Source organism: Triticum dicoccoides, chromosome 5B, assembly GCF_002162155.2.
Source record: "Triticum dicoccoides isolate Atlit2015 ecotype Zavitan chromosome 5B, WEW_v2.0, whole genome shotgun sequence".
In the NCBI taxonomy this organism is placed as follows: domain Eukaryota; kingdom Viridiplantae; phylum Streptophyta; class Magnoliopsida; order Poales; family Poaceae; genus Triticum; species Triticum dicoccoides.
The window spans coordinates 549975493-549996506 of NC_041389.1; the positions used below are offsets into that span (position 1 = coordinate 549975493).

General features: G+C 41.8%; 1 protein-coding gene across 1 annotated transcript; it reads right to left on the reverse strand.

Annotated features, from left to right (window-relative positions):
* Window positions 1-10993: 10993 nt before the first annotated feature.
* LOC119311518 (Fanconi anemia group J protein homolog) lies at window positions 10994-20700 on the reverse strand. Its single transcript, XM_037587148.1, has 28 exons — window positions 20286-20700; window positions 20099-20159; window positions 19861-19936; window positions 19545-19609; window positions 19417-19461; window positions 19220-19320; window positions 18965-19106; window positions 18722-18783; window positions 18541-18620; window positions 18357-18427; window positions 17060-17147; window positions 16819-16891; window positions 16654-16746; window positions 16354-16462; window positions 15838-15931; window positions 15090-15173; window positions 14858-15014; window positions 14580-14767; window positions 14395-14439; window positions 14206-14234; window positions 14004-14125; window positions 13873-13920; window positions 13600-13724; window positions 12989-13527; window positions 11981-12902; window positions 11849-11902; window positions 11602-11748; window positions 10994-11337 (listed from the first exon to the last, which is right to left on the reverse strand). The coding sequence occupies exons 1-28, from the start codon at window positions 20653-20655 to the stop codon at window positions 11272-11274; spliced, it is 4056 nt and encodes a 1351-aa protein (XP_037443045.1). The 5' UTR covers window positions 20656-20700; the 3' UTR covers window positions 10994-11271.
* Window positions 20701-21014: the final 314 nt, after the last annotated feature.

The following is a 21014-nucleotide window of genomic DNA, read 5'->3' on the forward strand; positions in this document are numbered from 1 at the left end:
CGATCAACACAGAAAATGACCCATCAAAGTAGATCGAATTAACTTGTATGTTTCAACAAAGAAACAGATCAAGTAAGGGCTCCGGCCTTTGGAACTTTGCCCTACTTTCCACGGATATGCTTGGAATTAAGTTGCAACCATCGACTGGCCCACTTGACATGAATGTTACAGGTGTGACTCGGGATATGTATGGCCATGAGAATCTACTTACATACAATGCTACTCTCTCCGTCTGCTAATGTCAAAAAATGCCTTACATTATGGAACGAAGGGAGTACATTTTTACTCTATTAACTCATTTTTTGTCGCAGTATATATGTAGTGTATGGTTGTTCTCTAGATGACAATGCTCACTTCTTAACATTCAGATGTTGTATCAAAAATATCAATTTCCAAAATGAATGAAAAAATATATCCATCCTTGTAAATGTAGAGCGACTAGAATATTTGAGTAATTGCATTTTTAACGCTGGTAACTGTACATCTTTCCACCGATATGCCATTCCTACCACATACAATTTTTTTTTTGCACAAAGGACATCCTTATAGAATTAAAAATTACACGCCAGTCCTTGAGAAATTGAGTTACACTAGTGGTAAACAAAGGCCAAAAGCCATATATAAAAGTTGACCAAGCCTTACATGGCGTCACACATCGGTTTCTAGAGCAAAAATGCTAAACACACGGGGTTGTTACAGGACTGTTACAGGACTTTCCCTAATACCCTCCACCTACCTGAATTTCATCGGGTGGGGCCCGGCCTCCCCCTTATGATTCAATCGAAGATTGCCAGGTCAATATCTCCCCATAAACCTTAAGTAAACATCCGTTGATGTAGCATTGTTCTTTTCGGAGAGGGAGGCAGCTTGGAAAGACTTGACTAAAAGATACCCTTCCTTCTTCTCTATCATTTACATGTCTTGCATACACTAAGGCAACTCAACCGATGCCTGCATTGCTGAATATCAATCGTGGTGCATCAATTTTCTTGAAAATTCGTTTTGCCCTCCAATTCAACCGCATATCGATCGTGAAAGCAACCTTTTTTTAAACAGAGGCAAGAGATTTTGCTCATCAATTGATTAAGCAGAAGAGAATTGCCCGATTAACTAATGGAAAACCGGGCGAAAACCATCACAAACCGCCGAGCAGCACACAAGGCGGGTGAAAGCAACCTTGCAGTACAAAGAAAAGGAGTACAAATGTACGCTAGTTATCATCTAGTTGATTATAGAGGCCTCGAAAAGTTTTCTGCGGCTGGACGTGCAGCGAATCACCTAGTTCTTATATATTACCCAACAACACGTAAATGTTGCATCATGCCTCCTAATCCTAAAGCTTGCACGGCCTCCGGTTCCAACAAGCAAACTAACTAGTTCCCAATCAGTTCTTCTGACCACCATTCCCGATTGTACCACACGGGCACACTGAAAAAACCAAGGACCGGGTTCCACTTTAAAAGCCAGGGGCTGGAGAGCATGTGCGCGAGGCAGGTATCGAGGGATCACGCGGTCCCGGTGGCATCAAGGTTGATGTACCGATGCAATTATCAGCGGGCGTATTTTGAACCCATATCCAATTGTTACTACTCGAAAAAAAATTATATGCCACGTCATTTCGGATACACCGAGAGCCAAAGCACGGGATCTCGAGATAGACCGTCTATGCCGAGAGCCAAAGAACGGGATCTCGGCAGAGACCATCTACGCCGATATCATTACTCGACAAAAGCAGCACATGGCAAGCCATGCCTTTGCCGAGACAATGTTAAAATGTATACGGCGAACAGAAAAGACCCGGCAGAAATGGCATACGCCGAGAACCGAAAAGTAAAGACATGGCAATAATAAGTTGCCACGTGCCATTGCCATTTGCGCTTGACAGCTCCGTGACATTGGGGTGTGTCTGCCAATAGCTCATATCTGGCTCTCGGCATATATCCAGAAATGTTTATGTTTCTGATCCACTTGTCATACACTGGCTACCTAGCTGGACCTAGACCATTTAAGTTTCAGGTAATTATTTTCTTTAAATAATTTAAATTCAGAAATGATTAAATATTTTAAATGTAATTTGAATTCATACCAAACTTTAACCTTGTATAACTATTGGACCGCTTATGCATAACAAAATTAAAATAAAGTTTGCCGAGAGCTCGATAAATAGTCGCGGTATAGCAGAGACATTTACCGAGGTAATACCACGTGGTAGTTTTCTCTGAGTGCATCTGCTCTCGACAAAGAAGTCAGGTGGCATATCTGCCGAGAGATGCCTCTCGGCAAAAATTAGGGCCCTCGGAACTGTCTGTACTATGAATCAGGTGCCCCATCTGCTGAGAGTTGCCTCTCGGCAAAGGCTTTTTTTTAATGGTGCCCTCAAGAATATATCCTAGTGCTAATGTTGTCAATAATTCCTACTTATACAAAAGCATTCCAGATAGACTGAGCAAAAAAAGGGTTTCATTTGGATTTATTTCTTCTTGAATACCTGCAATTGAAAGCATATACATACAAATTCTGCAAACAACACATCCATATAAAGTAGCATATATGGGAGCTCCTATAAATTTTCTCGAGCACATCACATACAAGTTCACATAGGCTTAATTCATACAAGTTCATACAGCAAATGACATGCAAATGCAAAGTTTGTAGCCGTGTTGGAAATCGCATGCAAGTTCATGGAACATACATCTGTGGACACCCTCTACGCTTGTGAAAGAGGAAGGGGAAGAGTGGCAACATTTCAAAGATCCCGTAAGCTGAAAATTGTTTCAGAGATCGAGTCAGATCCTGAGTTGGTAACCTATGAGACTAGCTAATCAAAACAATTCGAACAACAGAGAAAATGACGAAACAAAGTAGATCGAATTTGTACGTTTCAACAAAGAAACAGATCGACTAAGGGCTCTGTCCTTTGGGGATATCCCATTCGTATACGAGGTGAGGGATTTGTTTGAGTTCTTGCTCATGGGGTGCATTTTAAAAGCGAGGTGGGTGTGGGTTTTTCTTGGAGCGATCCGGTCACTCATCACCATCGCTCTTGAAGTTGGTGCATCAAATGACTGGGTTGTTCGAGTGAAATGTCCCACTAGGGGTCATCATGGTTGGCGAGCCCAAAATACTACTCCCTTCGTCCGGAAATACTTGTCGGAGGAATGGATGTATCTAGATGTATTTCAGTTCTAGATACATCCATTTTTATGCATTTTTGCGACAAGTATTTCCGGACGGAGGGAGTACAAAACGGCCTGCAAATAGTACAGCATGTACTGACATCAAGCAACACCAAAACTTCATTTGGCAGTTTAACACAAGGAGCAAATTTATGTCGGCCGCCGCTTGCAACTTGCAACCACTTGACCTGAATATTACGTGTGGGACTCGGGATTTGTGTGGCCATGAGAAATCTACTTACCAACAACGCTACATTTTTAACCTACCAGCTCTTTTTTTTTTTTTTGCAGCTTCACTTCTTAGCATTCAGATGTTGTATCAAAACTATCAGTCTCCAAAATGAAAGGAAAAACATATCCATCCTTCACGGGTATGCACATTTTTCTAAGGCTAGTAATTGCACATCTTTCCAAAGATGTGCGCTTCCTACCATTTACAACTATTTTGTGTAATGGCCAAAGGCCATATATAAAACTTTAAGTGAAGTGTACTGTAGGTCCTCACTATTTCAGGGATGTCACGTAGGTCCTCGAATTATGAAAATCATCATCTAGATCCTCGAAGTGCAGTAAGTGTGTCATTCAGGTCCAAAATCTCCCTGACCCTCTAACTGGCCAGCTGGCAAAGTTAACCGCGAACACTGAACAGTAACTGTGAACAGTAAAATAGTGTTCCCGTTCCAGAACCATTTCTGTACGCGATGAACAGTGCATGCTGAACAGTAAAAATGAAATTCTTTGACATCGAAGGTACCATGGTGCGTGAATAGTACAAAATGCTCATTAATTCAAAAAAATGTTTGTTAATATGGAAAAGTTATTCGCGACTTCAGAAAAATGTTCACAAACGATAAATTTTAAAATATGTTTGCGAACCACAAATATTGTTCGTGGGTATAGAAAAAATGTTCGCAACTTAAAAAAATGTCCGCAAACCACAAATATTCATGACTTTAAAAAATGTTAGTGAACGTTTTTTCAAAGTCGTGGTTTTTTTCCCAAATTCATCGTTTGCGAACATTTTTTTAAGGTTGACCAATCCTTAGATGACCATCCTTACTGATATTAAAAATTACACACTGGTCCGTGGGAAATTGAGTTACACTCGCTGGCGGCCCACCGTTGGCGGCAAATGGAGGAGGAGGGGACTGAGCGGTGGCACATAGGTTTCTGGAGAGGTAGATGGCTTGGAAAAGCTTGAATAAAATATACTCTTCTCTTTTCTCTATTATGTACATATCTTGCACAGACGAGGGCAACTCATCCGATGCATGCACTGCTTTATACGCCCTCCGTTCCTAAATATTTGTCTTTCTAGAGATTTCAACAAGTGACTACATACGAAGCAAAATGAGTGAATCTACACTCTAAAATATGTCTACATACGGAGGGAGTATTTACGTCATGCATCAATTTCTTATGAAGGCATTGTCTCGCCCTCCAGCTCAATCACACACAGATTACGAAGGAACCTTGCAGTGCAAGCCATTACAAATGTACGTTCATTATCCTCTAGCTGGGTAAAGAGGCCTCGGAAAGTTTTCTGGGGTTGGACGGCCAGCGAATCTCCCACTTCTTCTATATTACCCAACAACAGGAAAATATTCCAGCATGCCTCCTAATCCAAAAGCGTGCACGGCCTCCAGTTCCGGCCAACAAACCAACTGGTTCCCAATCAGGTCTTCTGACCATCATTCCCAACCGCACGATTGAGTTGTGTTTTGTGCGAGGCGAGTGGTGCGGGCAAACTGAAAAAGAACAAGGATTCGTGTGTCATTTTAAAGGCGGTGGCTAGAGAGCAGGTGCGTGAGGCAGGTATCAATGGATCTCTCAGTCCCAGTGGCGTCAAGGCTGATGTACCGATGCAATTATCAGCAGGCGTATTCTGAACCCATGTGCCATGGTACGTAGTGCGGGTGCGTTAAGATATATCTTGTTTGCTTGTGATATGGAGGGATTATGTGTTTATTCAATGAATATTTCATCCCCGGGTGAACTGCTATTCATTATTATAATCTAATGCCACGTAATTGTATTTTGACAACGAAAAATGTACGGTTTGTGGCCCGACATGCTAAATGGTACTATTAGCTTTTATAACTAATATATAGCTTGTCATACATTTCTGTACTTGTCCTTGAGTTTTTCTACCAAAAGTTAAATAAAGATACTGATGGAACTTAAAACTTTTGTGTTCACTTTCTCCTTGATCATCAGTATTGTTGGTGGTGGCAAAGCATTTTTTGTGTGCGGTGCATCGCCATGTTTCTAGATGCTTTCGCACATGGTTGGTTGTCCATAAAAAGTTACTATAACATTTATCTCTTGCTCAATCTCATCGTGTCATCAGAGTTCCCTTTGATCACCCCCATTTTGTTCTTGCATTGTCTTAACATCTTTTAGCACATCGACAAGACTCTTTGCTTAATTAGAACCTTATTCTTTGGATGACAACATCATTTTTTGGTCTTCTCTTCGTATGATATGCATGCTCACTCGAACACAATAGCATACTGGCGTGGATATAAAATCATTGTTACCTGGCTTCATTCATTTCTTGTGTGAGATATTTTTAAACTCGTGCACATGCATACGCTATCCGATTCTTCCGGATTTATCACTCCTCCACTGCTTCTAGCTGCCTTCAACTCCCCGAGTGATCTCTAATTCTTGTGTGGCTGCCCTCATGTATGTTTTGATTTATCAACCCCTTTCCGTACAACTGAATATGTGTGTATTAGACTATTAGTACTTTTATAGCAAAGTGCATATTCTATTCATTTTGTTCTCCACAACTCCGCATATGCTAATTTCTAAACTTAGCTAATTATTGGACAACTTTTCACTATTTACACATTACGGGTTTTGTCCACTAAGTTAGTTCTGAAATGAGCTTTCTTGCATACTGTTCCTAAAAATCATAATATATATTTAGGACGCAAGCTGGAGTTGAGTAACTGAAGAGGAGCATGGCGGGGTTCGTTCACGTCGACTACACGGCGTACATTGGCAGCACTGAAGCCATGGGCGAACACTCTGCTATCATAGGAGAGATGCTCCCCTACACCCAACCCTCCCAGCTCGGCTGCAATTGCAGCGGATGCTACTGCAGCTCCAGACACGGCACCGCCTCCCTATCACTCCGAGCAGTTTGACAATGTCGGTGACCCTGATGACGGGCACCGGTACTGCCGCATCTCCGATCTGCCAGGGCTTAACACCACCACACATGGTATTGCCGACCGTCTCCTTTAGCTGCATGAGGACAAGCAAGCGAACTTCGCTGAAGCTGAGCCGCACGTAACTATGGACTTGCAGCAAGCGAGTGATCAAATCCAGCAAATCAGCTCCTATGTAGGCTCTGTGGGTGGATAGAAACGGGATTGTATTTCAACAGGGCAGCTCACTCTCACTCAGCTGTGATGCCAATATTCTTTGGCAAGTTCTCCCAATTGATCAATGCCTAGACGTTGATCAGTGGCTAGCTAGAATAGGACAACAGTCTACACCAGAACTAGTTTTCCTATAGCACTGTGCAATGCTGGCCTTGCTCAACTCTCCACATTGTTGGCCTCATATCCTGACTTTTATAATTTTTCCCATGTGAATTGTAGATAGCAAGCTGGACGCAGTCCACACCCCTATGCTGGGGAATTTCCCAGTGCCTACCACTCCGATCGTATGTGTTTAGTTAACATCTTCATCACATTCATTACACTGGTTGTTCCATTGCATTAGTGGACAGAGAACTTCACCACTACCAATGAAAAGTGAGATCTTCGAATGACTTTGCTCCTTCTTTAATTGTTTTTGGGTAAGATATTGGATGAGCCTACCCGTGAGCTATGAGTGCTTTCACATGGTAATGTTGTGTGTGATGTAAGTAGGAGGGATGTGGTGTGAGTGGGAGCACATTATGTAGGCATCATTCATGTACCTGGATGTACGGTGTTGAATAATGTTAGGTCATATATCTTGGAAATAACATGGCTAAGTTTGGATAAGAGATTGTCTATCTTTAAATTGTATGACATTTGTTCAATCTTGATCACTTTTCTTAGCAAGCGAAGTGATATGCATCCACCCTCGCCATGGAAAATTTACACATATGTATACATAACAAATATATATGATGTGTGGCAGTGGAATATTATATGAGAATAATTAATTGGTGAAAAAGCTGATTAACATGGGTTAAGAGCAACTCCAATAGCTCCTATAAAAATCTTCCCGTAAAAGTGGTTTTACCGATGACCTTATAATATACGGGTACATAGTTCTCAGACATCAACTTTTCTCATGTAAACCTCTTTCCGTAAAATCTTTTATTTTATTTTTAGTTAAACAAACCTAACAAATGGTGTAGGGACCGCGTGCCACGTGTGACGGTGAATGACGAGGTGCGGTGCAGGGCGGCAGCACAGTGGTGCACCGGCAGCTCGGCGTGGCGGTAGCGTGGCAGTGCACGGGCATGGAGCCGGCAGGAGCGCGGCGAGGTGGTGGCACGACGGCGACATGGGGCGGCCGCATGAGGGCGGCACCATTGGCTGACGGTGGTTGTATGGCGGCTAGCACGGGACGGTGCGGGGTAGCGTAGGGTGCTCATCATGAACTTTCAGGCGGTTTTTTACCCGCCAAATTATACGGGAATGGTTATCTTCCCATAAACTTGTAGGATGGAGGAGGTGATTATACGGGATCCCGTAAACGGGTTCACACGAACTGTTGAAGACTTTTTCTTGCCCCAACTTTCATTAATTGGTAGTCTTTTTAGGGATACGGTGTCTAATGGAATTGTTTCCTTTTCCATTTTATATGACCTTTGTAAACTATCTACGTGTACAAAGTAGCACTTGGCAGCTTTTGTTCCGGGTACATTATACAACAGGTTATTCTTAACTCTACATTATTGTGTAACTATCTACTTGTCTTATTGAGTAGTTTGAATTTTTAAGAAGATCTTCCAAGAAGGTAGATGTGAGACTAGCGGCTCCATGAATCACACAACCTCCAAGAATTTCCCAACGTGAGCTCAGCATGTTTGGACGTGCGAATGTATGATGCAGGTTAAGAAATTAAATGTCACACTCGTGCTATTACAAAATTAAGCCGACTAATGTTGTTCTATCTAGCAATCAATGCAGAGATTGAAACGGAGATCAGGCAACGTATTAAGTTATTGGGCCCCAACTACTCTCCCATGATCTCCGTTTTCTTCTGATCCAATGTTCCATCTCCTAATTATTTCGCCCTAGCTCTAGTTACATGCAGTTCAATCCACTTCAGGCCATTCTAGCGCGTCTACTTCCCCATGGGATTCTTCCAATTGGTGTAATGGCATCTATCTGGACTTCTGAAAGTTCCTTAATTAACCATAGGACATAAATATTACCGAATACCTCTTACTCCTAAAGTATTTCCTTGTTCGATTGTTCCGGCTAATGGACCACCCAAACAAATCCCGCGTAAGTAGGTATGACTGTCGTGGAGGTTTTTGCTTGTTCTTTTTATGGGAGCGACATGAACTAGGATAGGCTTGGGATCAAGGCGACTTAAGGTGGGAGTAGTGAGCGTCGTGTGTGAGGCCTTGTTGCATGTTGCCTTGCCATGGACCTTTTGATATCCCAGTGACCACGAGGCTTCTTATCTGCCGATTTGATGAGCGATGTGAGTATTTCCTAACCCATGTGGCATGGACTCATGGTGAACCGGTGGGTTAGGATTTCTGGGTGGACCCACCTGTCATTGGCAGCAAGAGTGTTCAATATTTTTAAGCACATGGATGTGTTGGGTTCACTTATGTACGATAACCGCCTATAAAGTCCACTTCTGTTACTGCATATGGATGTGCTAGGCTCAGTTGTACAGTGATGCGCTGGCCACTACAGCTAACTTTATTTTAGTTGCTTGTTGGTTGAATGCAACTTTCATACAACCTAAGAACCTGCAAAGTGCTTAATTATAATTCAAGTTCACAACTAAGTGATGTTTCTATTATTGATATGGTATATAATATGTATGACCGCTAGCTTATATTGTCGTTAGTATATACAGTACATAATAGCCCAAAAATAAACATTCCAGAAATTTCTCGACAAATTTATACATATAATTTTTTTTAATGGGAGCGACGCATATCATCACACCATGAAATTGTGGCAAAACCACATTGGGGCATTATTTGAGCTGGTTGTGACAACAAGAGGGTAGAATACAAAATAGTTTTATGTTTCAGATTGTAAATAGGCTATGTACCGAACATGAGTGCTAAATCTACATTTGGTTCTTTCGGTACACACATGCATATTTTACTATACTACTCCCTCTGATCCATGGTAACTGTTGCAGCTTTAGTATAACTTTCATAGAAAGTTGTACTAAGACTGCAACAATTAATTTGGATTGGATGGAGTACTATTTTTCGTCTTGCCCAGAACCCAGATGGTTGACACTGGCATTCTACACTGGACATTTTTCTCTACTACAACATGTCGTAGATATCAGCAACAGATCCATTGTCATGGAGTTATCCAGGTGATTTTTCTATGGATTATATTGTTTTGATTGTGCTTGGATGGAAGGGCGGTTGAAATATGTAACCGTATGAAGCAATGATCAATTAATCGTGTAGTATCAAATTGTAGAATCTGCATCTATCAGCCTTATATGTGTAACAGTGCTAGTGCCACCTAATTTGTTGGTAGAACCCAATTAAAACCTCATGTGTCATTTTTCAGTTTGGAATCCTTATATGTGCAGCAGCTCCAAGGATCATACGAAAAACAAAAGTGTGGCCAAGTCCAATCGATACACGTGGTTAATATGATCTACTCTTTGGAATAACATGGAGCAGGGGCCTGCGGAAACTCAACATTAAGCATTCTAATATTTAATCAAAATTAAGTATCCACCCCCATTGGATCAATGGATAATAGTAACCCTTATAAACATAGAGACACAAGCCCAAAAAATATGGTAATCATTGTCACAGATACACTGTTGACACATGCAGTGGAAGCATGACTGATCAAACACTGTCTAACAGTCTACACTCGGCATGTTGCTATCCTACAGTATACCATAGATGTCCGCAGTCAATTCTCTGTGAACGGTCTAGATCAAGTGTACCAAAATGTGGATTCAAGTGTTATCATCATGCATCAATCACACTGGTAACCAGATTCCATTTGAATCGGAGCGCGTAAGGATATCCCGATGCCTCCAACTCCAAACATTTGTATATGTGGTTGCTATCTTTACCACCCCTCGTCTGTCATTATAAGCAGTAATTGTTGTTTTTGTGGGTGCCAAACTTCTAGTGCATGTGCATGTGATAAGAATGGAAAGGCAGTGGGGGTCTTTTAAAGGCAAGATTTATGCTACAGTTCAAATATGTATGAACATAAGTACAATGATCAATGTAGTATCAAGTTGGAGAATCTGCATATATATCAACCTTATGTGAGTAACAATGCTACAACAACCAATTTAGTGGAACTACGGCAGTAGTCAAAACCTCATGTCCTTTTTATTGCAGCAAAACACAATCAAAACCTCATAACATTCTAAGTAAAGGACTAAGGCGGGCAAGAACTAGCCTAAAAATTTTTGATCAATAATAGGCACTAAAAAAAGTGTATATGATGCTTGTGAATTGTGATCTCTCCAGAATAGCATGGAGCAGGGGCCTACAGAGCTCAGCTTTGGTTGAATTAGAACTATTGACAACCCACCGACTACAAAGAGGATAGCAATCCTTATAAATAGACACTGGAAATTTTGTGTATTTATGTCATTGTTGTTTTGGGTACACATCATATATAAAATCAGAAGTCTGCATCGATACAGTGGACCAAGTTCAGTCGCCCTTCCTAAGATTTACAATTACAATACGCACGGCACAGCAAAAGTTAGCTAATGCTCATATGGCTCTGTATTTACAACATGCATCGACCTCAATGAAAATTTTCATCTCTCCAACTCATCTAGCCCACAGCTGAGTTAGCATCTTCTTCCAGGATGATGTGTGCCAGTAGTGCTGACTGCTAAGGCACAAATTCTTCCTAGTTCGCCAATGGATGAGCCCGAATCCATCCTATGAGTCCTCCACGTTATGCACCAGTTGTGGTTTTGTGGATCTGTCCGTGCTAGGTAACCTAAGCTGCTCGTAGAGGACCCAAAAAAAAAACAATATAAGTTGATCACTATGTCTAGAACTGGGATTGTTTAGCTACCAGCAAACTATCAGCAATCTTCTGGGAGTGCCATATGGTTAGCTATCTCAACGGTTGGCCATTCATTTGAAAAGTCTAATACAAAGAAGCAAGATCAAAATTATGCTGAACATGGCAGCATTTGGAATAACAGGAAATTGAGCATAAGCAAAGTGTAATTAATAGATAAGCCACCGCAACTAGTGACTAACCTTGGACCTCCTTGTGCTTAGTGACACAGGTTCCTTCTTCACTGGTTTATAAGCAAAACTCTCAAGATCGATCACCGGTGGGGGTGACATGGGTTTACTAGCATCTGTCCCCATGGGATTACTAGCAACTGTATGATCTCTTGCAACCTTGATATGGAAAAATAGAACAGTATTATCTTTTGTTAGCTTATTACTATGTCAGCGATATGATTGAAGGGATACAGGCATGGGAAGGAAAACCACGTACCTGTTCATTTGATGGTTCATTCTTGAGATCCAAACGATCAGCAAACAGGAGCACCTTCATTCGAAGAGAGGGCAATTAGAATCGTGTGGAAATAGTACTAAATCAAAAGATGCATCAAAATGTGCAGAGTACCTTGTTCAATGATTCTAGATTTGAAGCATCAGCTGCAAGAACTTGCGCTCCGAGCACCGTGGCAAAAGAATTTTCACGTGGGCAGAAAGGACATGCTACTGGCTTGTATACACATCCATCCTTCTCAGACCAAACACCAGACTGATGAGCAGAGCCTTCGCTGCAGAATTTGCCAAGGATCTCTTGATCGAGTGAAGAAGCATCACATACAAGAACATTTACCACAGCTGGTGGCGATGACATAAGATCTTCTACGAAGCCAACAGTTGATAGCCCATGTCTTAAAAGACATGTCAAGTACAATTTTGAGGGCGATGCCAATGAACATGAAACAAGAAAGCCATCCTTCTGTAATCCAAGTGGCGTTTTGCATGTGGTGCAACGAATATCAAGCCTTGTTCCTGCAGATTTATTTGATGCAAACTCTGCCGCCTTGTGACTTCTTTCAAGCTTGAAATTTTCACACCTAGACATTTTCAGACTTTCACAACACAGACCATCAGTTCTCTTCAGATCTCCGGGCACCATGCTAACAGCACAATCAGTATTGCAGAAAGATGTGCTTGAAGGATTAGAAGGATTAGAATGCTCTGTGCCAGTACAACAGCTCACTGGTATATTAAACCTTCTCCTTTTCTGGTACTGAGAATTTACGCTTCTGTCCATTGAAGATTCATGATGCAAATGATAACCTCTATTGGCTGTTCTTTCAGGAGTACCCGCTGATGTTGATACGCAAGATTGGTTTCTGTTAGCTGTTGAGAGCGAAGCAGACACGCCTATGACCTGATCTTCACCATTGTCCATCGCTGCGGATGTATTTACCTCAGAATGAATGCTGGGGCTAGCAACTGGATCCTCAGCAGAAGTTCTTTCCACAAGAGTAGGCACTGGTGGAGTGAAGATTGTTAACTTTGCATGCCTGCAAACAATAGCAAGGTAATTAAATGAGAATTGAATTACATCACAGTTCTCAGGAACAAACATGCCTGAATGATGATAGATTACCCAGACATAGAATCACAGATTTCCAAGTCGATAACATTTATATCGACTTCATGATCTCCCCCAATGTCTGATTCGTCTTCCAAATTATTATGAATTTTATGCGATGGAGGGAGTTGGCATGCTGTTGAAAGACTTCCTGGTACGGGGTAGCTTTTTTTCTTTGTGAAGTCAGAAGATTTTGAAGAGACCTGGCATGCTTCGGATGATGTGCAAGGCCTGCCATAATTTTCATGGTCTACTCCCACAACATCTATGTTTGAAACCTTCAGACTGCCACGTTCGTTCTTTACCTTCTGATTACTTTGCAGTACTGAGTGCTTTGAGAAATCTGGTTCTGGACAAGGCAGCTTTCTTTTATCACCGTGTGATGCAAGTAGATTGTCATCCAACTTACCCTTCTGATTACTTTGCAGTACAGAGTGTTTTGAGAAATTTGGTTCTGGCCAATGCAACTTTCTTTTATCACCGTGTGATGTAAGTAGATCGTCACCCAACTTAGCCTTAGTGGACATTTCTTGACGTTTGATCTTAATATGTTCCTGAAAAGATCACCATTTATTTTAGATAGTGTATCCACATTTAGAATATCAAATGCATAATAATATCAGTACCTCAGCCTTCTGAAAAAACTTCTCCATCTTATCCATTGTCTCCTGGAAGCTACCATAATGCTTAATTGAGTTTTTAAGCCATTTTGAAATGTGTAGAAGGTTTCTCTCTTCCTGATATCGCTCATCTGTAATAACAACAGTGATCATAAGTAATTTTGAATCAAGAACAGTTTATTGCATCAATTGGAATACAAATCAATCAAATGGAAAACTATAAGAACCAACTTCCTGTCAAGCCATGAAACATTTGGGAGTGAGAACTGAGTGACATACCAATCAAAATTATGCCTCCATAGTCAAATTTATGCCGAATACATCGACCTAGAAAAACAATTATAGTAATTAGCCATTTTAAACATCTTAATTACAACAAATGATCTTCAACAGATAAATTACTATCGTACCAGCAGCTTGATTCAGAGCACGAAATGCTTGGTGACAGTACCATTCACTCCCACTCAAAAGATTCTTTGATGATTTGTAGGAATCATTATATTTCTTTTTCAGCTTTACTTGGACATCATTTCTGATCCATGAATTAACGTCAGAAATAAACACAGCAAAACGAACTGCATGTATGTCTACAAGAATAAAAAAGTTACTTACATATTTGGGAACGGAATGCCAACAATGACCTAATGTCTTAGTCAAGAAAAATTGCTGGGTATCAAAGGCATACAGGTGCGACAGCTAAAAATGTTAAACAGTTCGCTATTACCAATCATGCTACTGGATAGTAGTGCAGAATTTGACACTGGACTCTTTAAGGCATATAACAATGAAAATAAAGGATACAACAACCCTAGCATTGTCATCGGAGAAGTCAATTCCTTCAGATACCTGAAATAAAAATCAGCAGCGACAAAACATAAGCTAATGGCTGCTGGTACACACGCAGCACCAAGACTTTCAAATTGGGGCTTATGCATGTGTACATATCCATTTATGGTTGTGTACATGTAAACGGATAGAATTAGCACCTTCCCACGGCAAACTGCAAGAAAAGCAGCTCCTCCTTTAGCAGATTCCTGTGATGAATTCTTTCTCACTCGATTCTTCACAATTTGTTTTGCACCACCTCTGCCTTTCTTAAGAGGAACCTTACCAAGAATTGCATTATAATATCCATTTAGGACAGGCTCGAGTTCCTCACTACTCCCTCTAGGCTCTGAAACAAACAAATCTCAGATAAGCAACAAGCAGGAAACATAAATGTAAACAGTGTCTTTTAGAGTTTCTAAAGCAGCATAAATCTTACCAACAAACACCGGCTTTTGAGCATTCAATCGTGCCCACTGACCAGTTTGAGACCAGCGCACTTTCAGTTTGTCCAACAACTTATAGCTAGGAAAAAACACTAGAGCACCACCAGGCACTATTCTGCATATTTCTTCTATCGAAGCTCCAAGTTCATCCTATATAATAATGAGAGCATTAAATTTTTGGAGAAAGGGATTTATGTTAGGACATAAAAAACAATGACTAGTTACCTGGAAAGAATACGCATCTGCAGTTTTATAGCTGGCATTCAACCGATGTGTTGTTGGGCCAGATGACAATACACTAGCAAAAACCTGCATCACCATACGACATAGGCTGAGAAATCGCACAAAGTGATTGCTTGGCATAAACAATTTATGATGATATCTCTTCTATGCATGCAAGCTCCATATCTTATCCAGGTCACGAGTGAATTAAAGGGTAAGAGGCTTAGAGTTCATCAGGCCAAAGCTTTTCTATGTTGCCTGGTCCACGACAGCACTGTATTTCAAGTGATGAGAAATGATGATCAGTTAGTACTAGCAAAAAAAAATATTGAAACCTGACAAAACTATAGATGTAAGAGGATTGGGCATGCACAGTAAAATCAAGCCATGTCAGTTAGCTCAAAATGTTTAGCTTTCAAATAGTTTAAATTAGACAGCTTTTTTATTACATTGCCTTGCCATTTATCAGATTGCACACTTTTTCAGACAAAATATCAGATAAAGCTTGGGAATCTATGATAACATTTAACTGAATATTCATTTCCATTACAATGGTGCAAAATGAATCGAATTTGCGGGAAGAAGGAATCATGTTTCACATGCTGTGTGGAACGGAAAAAATTCTGGAGTGGGGATAGGGGAAACTAGTATGGTTCCACTTTCCTTAACTTCACACCCAATAGTTAGTAAAAACGATCAACATTTGGCTATGCAGGTATTTTATAGCACAACCTACTTGCAGGAGACACACCTGAGAATCAGCATCGATTACGTGAGGAGCTTCCATGCAAGCATCAAACTGTACACCGAGTTCAGATGCAAAGGAGCCCATTGGAGAGAGTGTTCTGCAGAGATATATGTTAAGAGCCAGCTATACATTATATGTTGAGCTGATATTGCACAGAAACTGTGGGCTATTTTGGAAAAGAGAACTCCAGAGTGGATAACCAATTATTTAGTTTGGAACAATTATATGTCAGCTGGTCATGTGCCTACATGGTGGTGAAAAGCCTGTTCGCACATCTATAAGGCTGAAAGCCCTGTGCTAAGCCAAATTCCAGCTAGCAAGTATGTGTCATACATAAATTTACCATATTTACTAGTTATACATGCCATGTAGATACACTTACTTTCTTTTCTGTTTTTTTTTCAATGTAAGACTCGCCGTCTTAGCAGATATGTGCATCATCGAAGCCATATGCTGCTACCGTAAACTAAACCACTTTTCTAACATTTTGAGAAGAGAAACGTCAACGTCGAAACTTACCCAGATGTCAATATTACTGAATGAGTTAGATCTGCAATGTCTTGAAAAACAACAGCAGGATTGAGGCACCACAAACTCATCACATTTCTCACTCCAAAGGCAGAAGTACCTGCAAATGATGTGATTCAAATATGTAATGAGATTGTCAACGACTTGAAAGTTGATCAAGCAACCAGATTCGTAATTTAAAGAGCATCTGAATCTGATGTACAGTGTCCAAGAGCCAATTTTGCCTTGATAAAATGTTCTCCCCTTCCACATCATCAGGATAACATATTATCAGGGAGTAAGCATGGCTACCTTCTCTGTGAGCAAACCGTTGGATAGCAAGTTGGTAATCATACAAATGGCGCCCATTCCTACCAAAAAAATGACTCAGTGAGGAGAATAGACCTGCAAAAAACTCATGGTATTATTACGTTATTAAGTTTACTGAAGATTAATGGTGAACAAGGTGTTGCTTACTCTCCAGTGTTATAGCACCACGACCAGTTAAGTGGTCTCCCTCTGACTCAGTATCCGAAGCAGCCTTAACTGCCTAAAACAAGAGGCAATATCAAGAATCAAGGTGCATGTTGACAATCTTGACAGTCACATGCCACAGAAAGAAATATTACAGAGAAAATGTTCCAGAGCTACATTAAACTAGCGAATATAATCTACTGCTCCAGAGTAACTGCATTTTGAAACTTGAACTGGGAAGCACCTTCGTCGCACATTCCTGCAATATTGGGAAGTATGCAGGAGTAATACCGGCCTTCTGGAGTTCCTTCACAGCATTTTCACCAGTCCAACTGAGGATTACAAAAGGTTATATCAACTGGATGCAAGGAAAATGCTTACTTTCGTCCTTTGTTGCATGTAGTTATTCTAGTGAATTGTACAAGTGGAAATTAATTAAAAAGATGGAATCCAATGTTTTTCAAAATATTAATGGATGATTTTTGGATTTAGTATGCTTGAAATTTGTACTGGAAATAAGTAGACATGTATCTAATAACAGGAAAAAAAATCTGAGATGCTTTAGTGCCTACTGTGATTCCATGTGCCGTACCAAGTTATTTGCACTAATTACACAGCATCATAGAAGGAACTGGCCATGTTTCAATGGTCCATCAAATCCTAACATCTCAGCGCTAAGCAATCATGCATAACTTCTGAAAGTCTGAGGAGCTCTTCTAACTTTACATATCACAGCAAATCCATGCCAAACGGCGACACAATCTTTGGTTTAGATTCCATCGGCTGTGCGGCAACGATACAGATATGTGTCGGTATCGGGGCAATACAGATAGGGACACTTAAAATATTCAAAAACACCAATACAGGGATATACTTTTCACTATTTTTCAAGCGAACACTAAATTGTTTGTCTTAGCAGGAACAGCAAATTACATGGCAAAGACACTTTTTTGGCTTTGATTTTTCTAGTGGACATTTAGCGCTTTGCAACCTCAATTCTGAGCTGAGTAAGACTATCAATCGTTACCTTCTTACGTGAATGTATTCCAGCCCCAAGTTTTTTTTTCAGAAAATGACTGCACTCTAGAATTGCTATTAACCATCATACTCCAAAACATAAATTAAGCAATTTAATTGGTGTTGGCTTTGGTCGGTAGCCACAGCTACATGCTCCACCATTCTCTTTCCGTCTGGTTTGCAACACTGAAACAAGGTATAAATTCCTGAGTTTGGGTGACGATAAGTTATTTGGGATCATTTACTAGCAAATATTTATTCCCAAACCTTAGGTTTTATTTGGTCGTGGAGATGGAGAATCGAAGAACGGTTACAATGATAGTGATAATTTGCACTTTTTCCATCTAGGGATGGCAAAGCTGGGTGAATTCAGAGATATTCTTTTACAATGCCAATCTTGCCCCTAGTAAATCAACCAATGGAAAAAGTCGGTACCTCTCTAAAGATCCTGATACTGGTACCTCATGGCAAACATTAGATAGATAAATCAGGTAAGAAACAACACAAGATTCCATAGTACGTACAATGAAGGAGGATGGTCAAATTCGTTATCTCGTGGATCACCCTCCTGAGCAGCAATCCAAGTGCTAAGCCCCTGCATAAGCACTAGAGCTTAATCCCTGACACCAGCATTGCTACTAAGGTGTATTCTTCCTTTATTAATGGGGAACAATAGGATTATGAATTCTTCTCTTCTCATAAATGTACCTCAATGATGTCATGCAAGGGTTGGTATATCTTTCCAACAGCCTGATCAGTGGCTAACTTTGCTAGTTCTTCCTTGAGACCTTTATCAGAGAAATAAATAAGTTTAGCTTGGCATGAGTTGTAACAGGAGGATATGTTTTCTGAAAGATGATCTTTAACAGAACAGTGGTCATCATCTTACTGTTAAGTGATTCTTCATCAACATCAACACTTCCAGAATCACGTGCTATGTCTTCTATGTTGCTGCAAGACAAGGACTTGAAATAAGGATAACAGCTGGAATTCACCGTTTTGTTATTAAAACTGCTCTGAAGAGAAAACTTTAGAGTGATAACTGATTAGGAACCACAAGAAATATATTGCTATAGCTTAACTAACGAAACCATTGATTGACACTGAAAAAGAATCATGAGTCTGGACTTACTGCGCTTCATCGAGAATAACGATTGAGCCAGCGATATTAATGTCCATTGCTCTCCTGACAATTGGACTAATTAGGTAGTTATATGGGCAGAAAACCAGTTGAGCTGCTTCTGCCATGGTTTGCGCAGCAAAATATGGACATCCTGCAGATAACCAGAAAGAAAGGTGGCAGTAGAATAGATTTCAGCATTCAGTAGTGGCATAATGTGTCCCTCAGGATTCAGGAAAATCTACGTAACCAAAGAGATAGACAAACCTTGGACTTGCCTTCCGACCCTAAGAAGATCCTCAATATCATGAACTTCATAGGAGCCACCGGTCTGAAGGGATGGATGACGACTCAGTTTCTGTGCATTCCTGCCAATACATGTTTCTCCTTGCATTAGTAGGGAAAGGGGGAAACGTGCTCAAGGTTAAATATGTTTTGCCACGAAAGAAGCTAGGAAAACTCACTTGAATTCTCGGCATCCTTGAACTTTGTCGTCTAGGAGCCTCTTGCTGATGAAGGAGAAAAGAACTCACTAAATGGTTTACAATGAAGAACCCAAACAATTAGTAAAGAAATGTGTCGTGTATGTTACCATTCCTCGTCAATTGAGTCAGACATGCACGCGGTCTTGTTGACGCAATAGTGCTTCCGTGAGGCCTGCATTGCATGACCACTGGCTGTTCAAACTACATGCAGTTTAACTTCAGAACATTGGAGCCCCACATAAATGTGGCTCCTGAGGATTACGGCATCATCAGCACACACTACCACATGATGATTGAACACATGTCTTGGCATCATTTGTGCCGCTGCTACTTAACATTGGTTGGATAATGCATTTCCTTTTCTAACTGACAAAAAAGAAAAAGAGGCAGGAAGTGCACTGAGATGGGAACATTAGGTAGTACCAAGATGGCCATGCGCACACGGTACGAGGTCTTGCGCAGCTCCCGGACCACCTGGGTGATCTGCGAGTGCGTCCTCCTGCAGCAGACAGACAGACAACGGAACCAAGAAACTAATCAGGATTTTTCGAGGGGGAATGAAATCAATCAGGATTCATCTCATCGATTCAGGACAAGCAGCCAAGAAACCTGGCCGGCAAGACTGTCCCATCGGTTCAGTTCAGCGGAGAGCAGATCTTACGTGGCATAGTAGATGGTCGGCGCGTTCTTCTTCTTGGCCGCCGCCGCCTTCTCCGGGACGCCTGAACATCAAGAACCGCAACACGCACGGGAATGAGAAGCAAGCCAAGAACGAGCAGCAGCGGGTCCTCGATCCAAGAACCGGCGCAACGGAGAGGGGGAGAGAAGGGGGAGGGGGGTAGTAGTACCGGGAGTGGGCTGCTGCTGCTGGGTGTCGTCGGGGACGAAGCCGCCGCCGTGGAGGAGGGGGTCGGCGGCGGCGGGGGCGGGGGGCGCGCGAAGCGGGTAGTGGCGCTGCCAGGCGAGCGCGGCGCAGAGGAGGGAGAGCGACTTGCCGGTACCGGTGGGCGACTCGAGGAGCGCGTGGGAGCGGCCCTGGCGGCGGCCGCGGTCGAGCGTGGCGATGACGCGGCCCATGAAGGCCAGCTGCGTGCCGTACGGCTTGTAGGGGAACTCCACCGGCACGCCGCTCACCTGGTACACCCCGCCCCGGCCGGGCGCGGGCGTGGGCGCCGGGGTGGCGGCGAAGTCGCCGTCGCCGTCGTGGGCGGCGCCCATCGTCCCGCCGGCGGGGGGGTTGGGCGGGAGGATTTGGGGGGAAACGGAAATGGAATGGCAGCCTCCGAAATGTCGCCGCGCGGCTGCCAAAATTACGTACGATACGACCACGCCGGCCCGGGAGAGAGATGGGCCGTCCTCGTGGGCCGACTCACCACGACAACGTTGTTATCCGTTGTACACAAGGCTCGTGGGCCCAAGATTACCTCGTTTGGACACAACTTGACCATCACCCCCTTTTTTTTACCCCTAAAAACAGCACCTTTTTTCATTTTTCTCTTCACATTCTAGGGCTTTTTAAAAAAAAAAGGTCCGGATCTATTTCAAAAGTTCTCCATAGGTGCAAAGCACCCAACAGA